At 38.1% G+C, this 14691-nt stretch overlaps 1 protein-coding gene across 1 annotated transcript; it reads left to right on the top strand.

Moving 5' to 3' along the window:
- The first annotated feature begins 6152 nt into the window (after positions 1 to 6152).
- Positions 6153 to 11118, top strand: LOC147567056 (uncharacterized). Its single transcript, XM_086653665.1, has 6 exons — positions 6153 to 6623; positions 7359 to 8796; positions 9107 to 9310; positions 9397 to 9548; positions 10123 to 10643; positions 10781 to 11118. Exons 2-6 carry the CDS (start codon positions 7401 to 7403, stop codon positions 10824 to 10826), a joined length of 2319 nt encoding a protein of 772 aa, XP_086509791.1. The 5' UTR covers positions 6153 to 6623; positions 7359 to 7400; the 3' UTR covers positions 10827 to 11118.
- Positions 11119 to 14691: the final 3573 nt, after the last annotated feature.

Genomic DNA, 14691 nt, shown 5'->3' with positions numbered 1-14691 from the left:
CCTCATCTATGGGTACATTCGATTAATTTTCAACTTCGTAAGTATTTACTGTTTCTGATTTGTGTACACTCTCTTTGTTCAACTGCAGTGTTGAAGATGCGAAAGATGATAAAGCAGTAGTTTATTGATAAACTCCATGGTGTCCGGTTCTGCGTCACCAATGAAATCGCTTATTACAGCAGTACCGCAAAAAACGAGAGAAGCCCGATTTCAATCTTCTTCCCATGACAATCCTTTGCCTTCAGTTGTATCCACAACTTCTGTAGTTGAAGGGAGTCCAGTCCCTGCTGCTGAAGTTCAACCCTTACCGAACTCTGTGAGTGCGATGCGTTCTGATAAAAATGCAGACCAAACTTTAACATGTCCATCTTCTCAGCACCACCTGGTCATGTTAAAACAAAAGAGAGATCCTCAAGAATATGAGAAATCCAAGGTTAGTACTGGATGTCAGGGACGTGGGGGGTCAATGAATGGTAGTACTGAAGCATCTGTCATTCGAGACTCTTTTGAAGGAATGGTAGAGACATTGACAAGGACAAAGGAAAGCGTTGGACGTGCTACTCGTCTTGCTATTGATTGTGCCAAGTATGGTCTGACAAGTGAGGTACGTGGGACCTAACACTTTTATATCTTACTGTTCGACTACTTTTGATTTTAATTTGCTTTGCTAAGGTCGAAAGATGGATTTTAGAGAAGAGCTATAAGCAGAGAGAATAAAAGAAGAATAAAAAATTCTACTAAACTCAGCCAACCTAGTTTGTAGCCACTGCAGTATTGAACTGGCTTCTTTGTTGGAATTGGTTCCAAATCTTTAGCTACTTCTATTGCTTACCCCAACGCTATGGCACTCCTCCAACATACTCATCATTTAAAACCTTTTGAGATTTCAGTACAACTCTTGTCACTTCAATGGCTACTTGCCCGTCGACGTAATGTTGATTACTCCGAAAAGGAGATTTCATACACAAAATACCTCAAAGTAATCGCCATCTAGACCTGCAACAATGACAATCTTCCCATCATGATCAGCTACTTTACGGCAGAAATCGTAAAGGTCTTCAAAGAATTGAGCTTCATCAATGCCTATCGCATCCACCTGCAAGGATATGTGAGTCCAATTAAAAATCTAACTCAACTGCAGACTGTTTAGTTTGGTTCATGAGTAACCTTAGAGACAGATCAATGCGCAAGTTTGTCCCACCTTTTCTGCAATAACAATCATATCATATGCATATAAGCCGCAATTTTGTCCCACCTTCCCTATTCGTAATCATAGATGAAGATGAAAGAGACAAAAGATTCTAAGTGTCGGCAATGGAAACATACCTATAAGCTTTGATCATATGCAAATAGTCTATATTTGTAAACTGATAATGGAATTGTGACAAACTTAACTTCAAAAATCATATTATAAACACTAAAAAATAAGCATGTAACTAACATGAGAATTGATTGAAAGTCAACAATGCACAATATTAACATACACGAACCGTAAACCCTATACCCTAAACCCAACATTGAGCAAGAATAAATTGTTAGGACAGATAAACCCTAGTCAACCTTAAGTACCGAAATTTAAAACAGAGTTAAAAATGAGATTACCAACTCTACGACAATTAATTAATCAAATATCATAATGAACACCGATGAGTATGATATATGAAGACATAAGATTAAATGCATTAATTATTTCAAGGAAATACATATAACATGGGGTAGCGTAACAATGTAAACGATTAAAAACTTCAAAAATAAAGGATTGATGGCATTATCCACGACGCCCTTTAGAAGCAGTCGAACCTGAAACTGGCGTCGAAAAGTAGATAAGTTTGCTGGTAATGACATTGACACCAAGTAAAGTGAATTTTCGGTGGCATGATGGGCAATAGACTCTGAGGTACGTCATGCTAACACCTTTAACGGTTTTTGTCTCGGGACAATGTCTATAGTAACGAGGGCAATAAGGTCGCCTATAAACAGGGATATTTGGTACAGCTGCATCACATGATGATGGTGAAGGTGGACGGGTGGCAGATTGCGAAGACAATGTTGATGAAGAAGGAGACGGTGGGCTATTAATAGATGGGGAAAATGGACGATTGACGTATGCGGAAGAGGCACACGATGATTTCGTTGACGACGACATAACAGACTACAGAAAAGATTAGAAGTTAAAACTTTGAACTTGAAATTATGGAATGAAAACTATGAAATTGATTAGAAATTGAAACTACGGAATATCAGATTTCACCTATTGAAATTGATTAGAAATTGAAACTATGAAATATCAGATTTCACCTATACAATTGAAGTTGTAGATAGATGGAACATCTTTTTTACTCAACAATCTTTATAGAGAGGCATACCGAAAATTTATTCGGTAATAATATCTTACCCTATAAGATTGAGGTTTGATTCTTTGATGAAGATTAGGGAGATGAAGATATCTGCCATGAAGATTTGGGTGAGTGATTTCTGCCACGAAGATTAGGGAAATGATTTCTGCCATGGTTATTTCTTTTTTCCGCAGATCTGGGTGAGTGATTTCTGCCATGAAAATTTGGGGAAGAATAAAGATTTGGGGAAGAAATTGAAACTCCTGAAATTCTAAATTTTTACTTAATCATGTGTAAAAATCTTCAATATACTTATTTAACCAAAATAGATCAAAGTACTGTAGAAAATACACAAAACTTACATGTTCACTTGTCGTTATCAGAAGATTGGAAGACGAACTCCACGCCAAACTATCTGTACCAAAACAATCGGTGAGAAATAATTATAAGTTATGAAAAAAAAATTTTCATATTGTAAAACCTAGAGAGAGAAAGAGAGATAGCAGTAAGACCTAGATGAGAAAACCCATTTTAGAGAGAGAGGACCAGATAAAACCCATTTCATAGAGAGAGAACCAGAGTAGGAGAGATCTTAAACCATGATTCATCGATTTTTAGTTTGTAACGTCCCAAGAGGCCATGATTTCTTCTGTCATGATTCACAATTTCTACAACCATAAATTTTCTAACGTCCCAACATGCATTAAGAAGATACGGTTCGATAGTTTCTTTTTTAGTGATAACGCGCGAATGAAGGAAGATAAGGCGCGTAGGAAGATGATGAATCCCAGATTAAAGGTCTTATTTACCTTCTATCATGTAGTGGGTGATTAAATTTGGTAGGGTAATGGCTCAAAGAGTGGGGATTGTATCAAAATCCCAACGGACGATCGAATTTGTCTTTTGACTTGTCCTAGTCAGCACAAAACATTGTGTTTTATTATATAGATTTTTGTGATGGCTTAAGGAGGTTGGCTAGTTGCTAATTTGGAATTCTTATAATTGGTTGAGAAATAAGGGGGAACAATTACATACTTCCTCACGGTTGGGTAAATAAAGAAAAAAATTCTAAAGGTTATGGTCGTGGCTAGGGCTAGGGGTGGGAATCGAACCGGACAGGCAATCGGCGAACAACTACTCTTCCAGTCCAGGTGGATCAGACACCTGCCACCAATGACTGCTCGGATTGTCGAATAAAACAAACGGACCATACAAATTTTCCTTTGTGAAAAACCCAATCATTACTGTTACATTTTGCTGGGTTTGCTGGACAACAAAAGCAAAGATAATCATTATATTGAAAAAACACCTTCAATGTAACTTATTACTTACATTTAAAAACAAAATAAGCAACTGCTGATGTCGAAAAATGGCATTCCGTTAAATCAACATGAAACCGGGACTTGATGCATGACAACGTCCGTTATGATCAATATTCTGTTTAATTGATAGATACTTTCTTCCTGCTCCATGCTACTGTTCCTTGCTCCTGCTCCTAGCTCCTGTTTCCCTTATAGTTTATCTCGTATCTAGGATAAATAGAAGTTCCTAAGTTCAGGGATACTTCGTAGATATCCTGTCGAGGTGATAGATCTTCTAAAAGATGTTTTCTCTTTTGAGACTCTTGAAGTCCAAGCTTGCTTAAACACTTAAGATCTTTAACCGACTTGGATCCTTTAGGGAGATTCTGGGATTAAGTCGGTAAGCTTGTGGCGCGCTTCTGCCTCCCCAATTTATGACGTGAGGTATCGACCCAACTTACATGACCCCCCCACTCCTTTAGAGATTCCAGGGCTGATCTGATCGTGTTGTAGGCAAAACATGGTTGATTCCTCTTAGCTGATCCTAACCGACCTCCCAGTTTAGGGTGTAGGTGGCGGAGCGTTGCAGGTTCAACTATTCTTGTGAGTGATGTAAGGCAACTTAACACAATCTAAATTTCATTCTACCCCTATTTCAAAAGTATTTATTTCTTTATTCTCCTTCTATCTCTCTTATTAGCCCGAGTGGATTGCCAACAATGGTCGCTAACAATTACTGGCCAACCATTGCCACTACCTTCAACAAATTTTTCTATATCCCCATATTTTCTAACTTTCTACTGCTATGGAGAAGAAAAATCTCAATCTTCGATTTTTCTATATCCCCATATTTTTCCAGAGGGAAATATGGAGAGATGTCATGACGATGATGATGGCTGTTAGTGGTAAGGGTAGTTATGGTAATGTTGGTGAGAGGAAGAACAAACAAAAGAGAGGTGAAAATTTTTTGTTTCTAAAGGTCGCTGGCAAAGGTCGACCGGTCGTTGCCAACAACTCTTTTCGGCTAATAAAAAAAGGCCGCGACTTTGGGGAATAAAGAAAATTCTCCGGAGAATAAAGATTTTTCTTAAAACTAGTCAAATAAGATTGACTTTTTATGTTTATTTTTATTGCTAAGGGGCTTCTAATTTTAGAAGAAGCTATAAAAAAGGCTCTTCTATCTCTCTCTACCACTTCATCTTCTCCGGCGAAAGTCGTCGGCCGGCCAATTTTCCGGCCGGTGACCTTCAAACATAAAAAAAAGAAAAAAAAAAATTTATTTTCTCTTTTCTCTCTCTTAATTTGTTATTTTTTTTCTTTACTCTCTCTCTAGAACATATCTAGAGAGAGAGAGAGGGTCTGTTCTCACGAAGAGACCTTCAATGGTTTGTTCGTGAGAACAGACCAGATCTCACTCTTCAAGTTCATAATTCTTCTAGTTTTCGATCTAAACATGGGTTTCCATCTGTTTTACTTCAAGTTGTTGCTGATCATATAAAAAATTTCTGGGATGTTTGTGTAAAAGCCCTAGGTGGAACTGATGATGCTACCCATTTTAGGGATGGTCAATTATACAATAAGCTTACTTCTGCTGAAATTCTTAGAGATTCAATGATTACGGTTCGGGGTCATCATGTTCGTCCGTATATCGTTGGAGATTGTTGTTTCCCATTAATGTCTTTCTTACTAACACCATTTTCGCCTAATGGTACTGGCACATTAGCTCAGAATTCGTTCCATTCTTTTCTAATGAGAGGAGCATCAATGGTGGAACAAGCAATTGGTTTGCTTAATGGAAGATGGAGAATTCTTCAAGATTTGAATGTTGGACTTGATTATGCCCCTCAAACGATTGTGGCGTGTTGTGTATTACATAATATTTGTCAAATTGCAGGAGAACCAGAGCCGGAATTGTGGAAGGAACCTAAGGAGACCGGACCTCCGGCAAGAATACTTAAGGGTGAGAAGTCGTTTTAGGAGTTGTACCTTTGGTCTGTTAGTAAGAACAGATCTGGTCTGTTCTCTCTCTAGATCTGTTCTAGAGAGAGAGAAAAGAAAAAAAAGATGTAGAGAGAGAGAGGAGAGAGAAAATATTTTTTTTTTTTAAGTTTGAAGGTCGCCGGCCAGAAAATTGGCCGGCCGGCGACTTTCACCGGAGAAGATGATGAGGTGTCAAGAAGATGAAGTGGCAGAGAGAACAGATGAGATGGGGGAGAATTTTCAAAAAAAATGTATTCTGTATTCCCCATAAAAATTTATTCCCCGGAGAATTTTCAAAAAAATCTGGATTCCCTCGAGAATTTATTCCCCGGAGAATTTTCTTTATTCCCCAAAGCCGCGGCCATAAAAAAAGAGAGCATAGGAAGGAAAATGCTTTTGAATTTTTTTTTGTTTCTGTAATGGAAATATGGTACTAGGGCCAAATTAGAACACTAGTCGAGCCACATTTTCGGTTGGTCACAAATTAGGAGCCAAATTGAAATTAACACAAAGAATTAATCCACGGGTTAGGCTCGGGTTGTTTGGCGGGTTTGGTATATTTTAGGTTGATGTGGGATACACGACTCGAGCGTATTCATCATTTCATATCTATCTCTCTTGAACGGAGGGAATCCAAAAACGCACCACACAAGAACCCTAGAAAAAAAGAAATTGGATCAAGAAAATCAGATAAAGATATCATCTTTCCCATTGATTTCTCTTGGAAAACCATTTCTCTCCATCTCTCTAATATCTCGCTCTCTACCATCTTTCTCTTTTACTTCGTTACAAGTGTTTTTCTGTTTTCGTTTTTCTTTTTGGTGTTTCAGGGAAGGAAGATTAAGAATTTGTTAATTCTTCTCAAGAATCGGGTGTTTTCTACAGGAAACTGTCATCTACTTTTATGATCAGGAAATTTTAATTTTCTCTCTCTAATCGTTGTTTTTCTGCTCTGCAAATTAGGGTTTCGTTCGAGGCCTTTACTGTCATTAAAGAGGAAACAGCTGTAAGTACTGTATTGGATTTCTTTTTTCTTTTAAGGTTCCATTCTTTTCATTTCTCCGTACTGAATCGTGGTTAAGGCTTCAATTAGGGTTTATGATAATGTTGGTGACAGTAATTCATATGGCATCATGTCAATTTGCACCCCCATTGAGCTTGACTATTGTAGCCTTTGCTTAGCCTATGGGATAATGTTGTTGAACTTCTCCCATAACTTGATGTATAATTTACACCCCAAGTTAGAGAGTGGTCCTCCATTTAGAAATTTATAAAGAGAATTTGTTGAAAAATTGTTAACGTTATTGAATCATGGAACAAGATCTTTTATGTCAAATGTCAAAATTTGCCCAACACTCTTTTATATGAATAAGAACACCTTTTGATCTGTTTGATAGAAGATTCATTCGATGCTTGAAGTTCTAGGAATTCAAATTGGATAAGTAATCACGTTATCAAGTGGGTAAAAAAGCGATTTTGTTAAGTTCTAGAAATGGTGACATATCCAACCAAAAATATAAGTAAGTACCAGACTTACAATCCATTAAAGCATCACAACGGAGCAAGATAACGAAAGGAGGCAAGTGACGTAATACTAGATTGTGTTAGTACTAGGTTTAGTTTACTTTAGTTTTTTGATGTTTGTCACAGCGTTTTGTTGTATTCTATATCTGTTTATCATAGGTAGAGTTTTCTAATTCAATTATTTTTTTATGCTAAATATAATTTTGTCATCGATCAGGCTTACCAATACGAGTTTTGCTCAAATAATCAATTGAGAAAGATGTCGTCTCGGTATCCAGTAATTGACAACCGTCCGATTGAACAGTGGAAGGTAACCGAGTTGAAAGAAGAACTTAAGAGAAGGAAACTAATGACAAAAGGCTTAAAAGATGATCTAATAAGAAGATTGGGTGAAGCATTGCAAATGGAGAGGGATGCTGCTGATAAAAAAGGTGCAGTTGATGAGGGGAGTGAGTGTATTAAGGTGGAATCGGGTAAAGAAATGGATGGTCAACTCGAAGATGTGAAGGAAAAGCCAGTAGAGCCACATTTAGTTGAGGATACAAGTCACGGTGAAAATAAAACTCAAGAGGTGGATGAAACTTCAGTCACTATTGACATCAGTGATAAGCAAGATGTGAATGGTAAGCCCGTGGAATGTCAAAATGTTGAATACACCGTGGATGATGGGCAGGATAAAACCCAGAAGATGGATGATACTGCAGCCATTGTTGATAATGATGATGAGCGAGTAGATGTCGAGACAAAGTCTGTGGAGAGTCAAATGGTTGAAGATGCTGGGGAGCACTCTGAAGGTAAAACTGAAAATGTGGATGAGAGTGCAATTACTGTTGACGTCAATGAAGGTTCTGTTAATCCAGATGAGGTTCAAACTCAAGATGGAAAATTAGTTGGGGACAATGATTCTGTTATGACTGACGGGGAGCCGGTAAGTGTTGCAGTTTCTGTGGAAACCAGTATCACAGTCACCGAGACTGTGGTATCCCAGACATCGGTCTTCAGAGAAGAGTCCAGAGACAGTGATAACCAGGTAAAGATTGAGGACCCAAAGCTTCTCCATGAACATGACATCCTTAATGTTTCCGATTCAAACAAACAGGTATCTGAGGTCAGCTCCATTTTAGGGTTAAAAGTAAATGAGTCTATTTCTTCTGATTCTGTGTCAATTAATGAAAAGAATGAACTAAAGGATTCTTTGAATGCTAATAATTTCCATTTAGAACTAGAAGTTGTTAAGCCAGTAACGGTGGAACCATCATCAAATGACTCACCTCCTAAAGGTGGCAATATGCCTGCTCTGGCTGAGTCCATGCAGTGTGAGAACCAAATCTCTGTTGAAGAGACAGATGATACTAATGCTACAAGTGCAGACCTTAGCAGAAAAATTGATATTGCAGATGGAAGATCTGCAGAAAAATTGAATTTGGATCGAAGTTCGGGGGATGATTCAATGGAGGAAGATGTATTAGAGAGTAAGCTAGTGGATTCAAATCACAATCCTGATGACGTGAAAGACAGGAGTGGGTCACACTTGGACATTGTAAAAGAGCCAAGTCTTGTTGATACCACTGCTCCCAATTCATGTACTGACAAAGATGGTGCAATGAAAGATAATGACAGTCATGCTGCTGCTGCTGAGAAAAGAAAATTCGAAGGTAAGGAATATTCTAATAATTTTCTGTTGCTTTCTTATGTTGGTTAATGCTTCATGGATTTTATTATATAAGATTCAATTTTAAACATTAAGGCCCTTGTCCAATTACTATATCTTGGTTTGGCCCTCAAGGCTGGTCTGTTGATTTTATTGATAGACTTTGGAGTTTGAATGTATTAAGAATGGTCTGTTGATCGATTTACAGATTTTGAACTTCATTAGATTTTTAGTTAATGTCAGCACAAAATGATATTCCCTCTTTCCCATTTGCCAAAATTACAATTTTATGAGTTGTCTCGTGTTTTGTGCAGGCAAAATAGTAGCGGAAAACAGTGAACCTCCAAAGCGGCAGCGTAGGTGGAACTCTGAAGCCCCTAAAGTTTCTGAGCCACCAAACTCTACTCTAACACCAACAACGCCTAAAGATACATTTCGGTCTGCAATCCCTAAACGCAACTTCAGTAGATCTGATTCAACGACTAGTAGTGGTGCAGATCCACCAAAGGAGCGTGTTGGTAAGAGTTCATGGCTTCTGTTTTCACAGTTTCCAAACTAATAACTCTCTTGTTTGTAATGTGGGTCTTTGTTATCACATTGACAGTTCCTCAATCATCAAAACCTCCCACCAATTCTCTTAGAATCGACCGTTTTCTGCGCCCGTTCACTCTTAAAGCTGTACAGGAGCTTTTGGCAAAAACTGGAACTATCTCCAGTTTCTGGATGGACCATATCAAGACCCACTGCTATGTTACGGTAAATGCCTATCATCCCTTCTTTGTATTCTAAGTGTTCTGAACTCCTATACTAATTTGATAAAGTTAATCCTTGAGCAGCTATTTTATTTACATATTTTACACAATTTGCCGGAGATCTCTCTTCGACGTGTTTAAATATCATTTTTCTGGCTTAAAATCTGGATCAGCCCATCATATAATTAACTACTCTAACTCCTTACATCCAACTTCCTAGGGTGCTAAATAGATCCAATATCAGCCACCTTAAATGATGCACATAAATAAATGAAATATTTGTGATATCTAAACCGACATGAACAAGTTTTTTTTGAAGAACTGACTGGAAAAGTATTTTTGACCGAACACAGTAAGTTAGCTTTTGAGATTAGACATGCCGTTCTCCTAGTACCATATAGCCGTTTTGAAAATTTACATGAAACATTTGTTTGTGGACCTGTTCAACTTATATCCTTCGATCAATACTGGTTGTGGTGCATTGGTGGTTGAATAGTTGATCAGGATCTACTTTTGTGGCTTAGTTGTATATCTTGTCAGGTGCAGGATTTTAACGAATTTAACTTTTGGTTAAACAGTTCTCATCAGTGGAAGAAGCCAAAGAGACTCGAAATGCTGTATACAATTTGCAATGGCCTCCGAATGGAGGACACCTGCTGGTGGCCGAGTTTGTTGAACCCGAAGAAGTGAAAAGTCGGGCTGAAGCCACATCCCAGCAGGCGGGGCCAATTGTAAGCAACAGTCCCACTACACCTGCCGGCCTGACACCCTCTCTGTCCAAGCCTTTGCCTCGTCAGCATTTGCTGAAAGAACAACTTCCACCACCAGCTTCACTTCCACCACCACCTCCTCTGTCTCAGCCTCGTCAGCATTTTCAGAAAGAGTCGCTTCCTTCACCAGTTTCACTACCACCACCACCACCAGCAAGGGAGAGGGTTCAACTTCCACCTCCACCACCACTCGCCGCCAAAGCAGATATCCCGATTCTAACCCTTGACGACCTCTTCAAGAAAACAAATGCCACCCCTCGAATCTACTACCTGCCACTGTCAGAAGAACAAGTTGCAGCGAAAATTGCAGCTCAGAGAAACAAGAACATGTGAGTCAGGAATTTGAACTGCTCATATTTGTAGTATGATGCATTTCTGATCCTTGGTTGTGTCTATGGTGTTAAAGACTGGTCTCTCTCTCTCTCCCCCTCTCTCCATATACATATATATTATATTATAATTGCAGGTTTGAAGAAGTTTTCTGTAGGCAGGAAATCAGGCTGTGTGTCTGATGTTAATGTGTTAAGAACTTCGTGGAGGGAAGAAGCCTGAATTTGGTGGTTCAAATGTTTTGGTTAACCATTCAAATACATGGGTGTCCCTTTCTTTTCCTTTTTTAACTAGGATCACTATGTGTCTTCTTAAACATCATGTCATTGACTTAGTAAATCATGTTTTGGTCGTTATTGTAACTGAAGTTTGAACTCTGTTTGGAGAACCTATTTGAGTACTGAACATCGGCCCCATCCAAATTACTATTATCTGTTTCGAACTTGTTAATGGATATGATGAACTTTGGTGTTTTGATTTGTGATATTTTATTTTTATAATGATTCCAACCGTGTGGATTTGATCTTCCAAGGTTTGTACTTCCATGGACGTGCATGAGATTGATCAATATTGAGGTTTGTACTTCCATGGACTTATTTTACATATGGAGGACGTTCAAGCTCTAACGGAGGACGTGGCTTAGAAAAGATCTCTCTTACTCCAGTGCTGGCACTCCCATAGTCCCATGTACATAGGGGAGAATGATCTGTCCTAATTTTCAGAAGCTGTTCTATCTTGCCTTCTGCTTTTCTCAAAATTTGGGTTTTTTGCCTTAAAAAAAGAATTAGCTTAGTTTACCAAACACAAATTAAGTTAGTAAGCACTTAAGACGAGGTAATTTGTCGCTCATTTAAGCTAACCAAAAGACGGGCTAGATGTATTTCAGCAGGGGGCGGATGCATGGTAAGTATTTATCGATATACATTTCGTTAGTTTGTTTTCTGTTTGTCTATGATTTGGATCCGAGATTCTGAACCATGATCTGTTACTAAGTTGTAGCAGTCATTCAAATAGTTATTTTCAAACTTCATGGTTGTTCTTCGAATTATGAGTTAGAGATTCTCTAACCACTGAAAACAAGATGAACGTAGAGATAACAAGTATTAAATTTGATAGCATCAGATAAGACTTCTGTAAGAGAGAGAAGGACTGAATGTTAGAAGATAAAGGATAAAGAGGACTGAAGTATGGAATGGTGGTTTAGAAGAAGGGACTGAAGTCAAAGTATTCTGTTTCTAGAGGCACTCTCTTTCACACGCTCAATTCACTCGTGCATTCTTTAATCAGTGTAGATTAAGTAGTTAGTTATACTTAACTAACTACTTAACCTAACTCTCTCTCTCTAAACCGAAGTCTCTAAGTCTGTTATCTTCTTCTCTTTCTAAACTCTATATAAACAAGATTGTACTTTGTAATAAGTGTTGAAGTAATAATATTCATAAGCTTCACTTACATGGTATCGGAGCCCTAGCGTTTTTTTTTTCGAATCAAAGAATTCCTAAAAACTCCATTGGGACAAATTCAAAGAACGAGATAGCTTCGAATCAGTTTGAGATTTCAGCTATTCTTTGTCAATTCTTCTAGAAAAGAGTTCGATCTTCTGTATCTTCGAATCAGGGATTCAATCTCTTCACGTTTTCTTTTGGAAAGGAGTTGATTCTTCTTGATCACAGAATCACAGAACTAATCTCCTCACATAATGAATCATCATCAAAACCCTAATTCAGGTCAGTCATCTCACAATGCCAATATTACTAGCTTAATTTCTGCTCGTTTAGATAGTTCCAATTTCTTGGTCTGGAAAGACCAAATTGAGAATGCCCTAATAGGAAACGATCTCATTTCCTATATTGATGGCACAAATGAAGAACCCCCCCAATTAATTGTTCTTGATGGTAGAGATGCTGTCAATCCTGATTACCTTCAATGGCGGAAAAATGATAGTTTCGTTAAAATCATGTATTAAGACTACTATTTCTCACTCTATAGCTTCTGACATATTGGGTTTAAAGACTGCAAGAGAAATTTGGTCATATCTTGAACTTATTTTTCTTCAAGAATTCGAAGCTAAGAAATCTTCCTTAAGGTATAAACTTCAAACAATCAAGAAAGGTTCTTCCTCCATTTCTGACTACTTGAGTAAGATAAAGACGATTGCTGATTCACTTGTGGCTGTGAATGATCGAGTTTCTGATTCAGAACTCTCGAGAATTGCTCTTCAAGGTCTGGGAAAAGATTATTCCCAATTTGTTATTACAATTCAGAATATAGAAGGATCCCTAACCTTTGCTGAGCTTAGAAGTAGACTTACCCATCATGAGCATTGGCCAAAAGAGCAAGAAACTGTTGATGAACACGAGTCTTATTTTGTCAAGAGACCCCAAACTAGAAGTGGGTATCGATCTTTTCCTGGTCCAAACTCAAGAACCATTCCACAAAATCAATCAAATGAGTCTGGTACTAAAGTTGTTTCAAGACCAACTCCCTCTTCCACCAGAACTAATTTCTTTGATTACACCACAATTCCTTGTGGGATTTGCTACAAGTGGGGGCATACAGCTCGTCAATGTCGTATGAGATTCAGAGATTTCTCGGAGCCTGCTTTGACTCACAAAGCTCCTCAAAGAACCTTTGCCACATCTTCAGGAGGTTGAAGAGGAAGATGAAGAAGGAGAAGGGTTTATTGACACTCAGGAGGAAGATGAGGAACAAGCCCATTTTGGCACATTGATAGGTGCTTCTCTGCATTCTCCTTGTTCATTAGAAGAAGTCCACCTAACAAGCCACAGTGACAAGGATGAAAGGTGGATAGCTGACTCAGGAGCCACAAGTCATATGACTCACACAAAGAGTAATCTTGAGCACAGTTCTCCTTACCAAGGTGACAATGGAGTAATGATTGGAGATGGGAAGTGCTTGGATATTCAAAATACTGGCAAAGCTACTGTTATCACTGGTGCACATTCCTTTGAGCTCAATAAGGTACTTCATGTCCCAGCAATAAAGAAAAATCTACTTTCTACTTCAAAATTTACAAAGGAGAATTTTTGTAGTGTTGAATTCTTACCTTGGGGATATCTCATTAAAGATCTCTTGTCCAAAGAGATACTAGCTGATGGACCTATGGTCAATAATTTGTATAGCATTGATTTTTCAATGAATCTGTGTGATAGCCCATCTGAGATAACAGTAGAGCAAGCTTACAGTGTGAGTGCATCCTCAAAGACTTGGCACAATAGATCAGGTCATCCCTCCAAAGATGTTCTCTCCATTCTCGAAAAGGAAAAGCACATTATTATGTCTCCTAAAGATAACTATGGTATATGTACTTCATGTCAATTAGGAAAGAGTCAGAGACTTCCTTTTTCTGCATCAACAAGCTCTTCTCTTGCACCACTTGAATTGATTCACTGTGACATTTGGGGACCTTCCCCAGTTACAACTAAGTCTGGAATCAGGTATTATATCTTCTTTATGGATGATTACAGTAGCTTCTTTTGGATTTATCCACTGAAGCTAAGGTTTGACAGTCTGGGATGTTTCCAACACTTCCAAAGACATTATGAAAGGCTCTTCTCCACTCCTATCAAGACTTTTCAGAGTGATGGTGCTTTGGAATTGTCAAAAGGAGATTTTCAAGCACATCTAAATAAGTGTGGTATATTGTTTAGAAGCTCTTGCCCATATACACCACAGCAAAATGGGAAAGTTGAAAGGAAGAACAGACATATCTCTTCTGTTGGCAACACCTTATTATTTCAAGCATCTATGCCAAAGAACTTCTGGTTTCATGCTTATTCCACTGCAGCTTATCTCATCAACAGGACACCATCTAAGGTATTATCATTTAAAACTCCTTATGAAGTGTTATTACATAGGATTCCAGACTATAACATGATTAAGGTGTTTGGGTCCACTTGCTATCCTTACCTTGGTGACATTAAGGATGATAAACTTAGTCCAAGGTCTGCCAAATGTGTGTTTATTGGCTATAGTCCTATACACAAAGGATATAAATGCCTTGATTTAATCACTAATAAGGAGTAT

Source organism: Eschscholzia californica, unplaced genomic scaffold, assembly GCF_041429995.1.
Source record: "Eschscholzia californica isolate CP2 unplaced genomic scaffold, dmEscCali1.0.p SCAF_1, whole genome shotgun sequence".
NCBI classification, from domain to species: Eukaryota; Viridiplantae; Streptophyta; class Magnoliopsida; order Ranunculales; family Papaveraceae; genus Eschscholzia; species Eschscholzia californica.
Note: the sequence above shows the minus strand (reverse complement) of the source record. Positions and strands in the feature narration are given on the sequence as shown.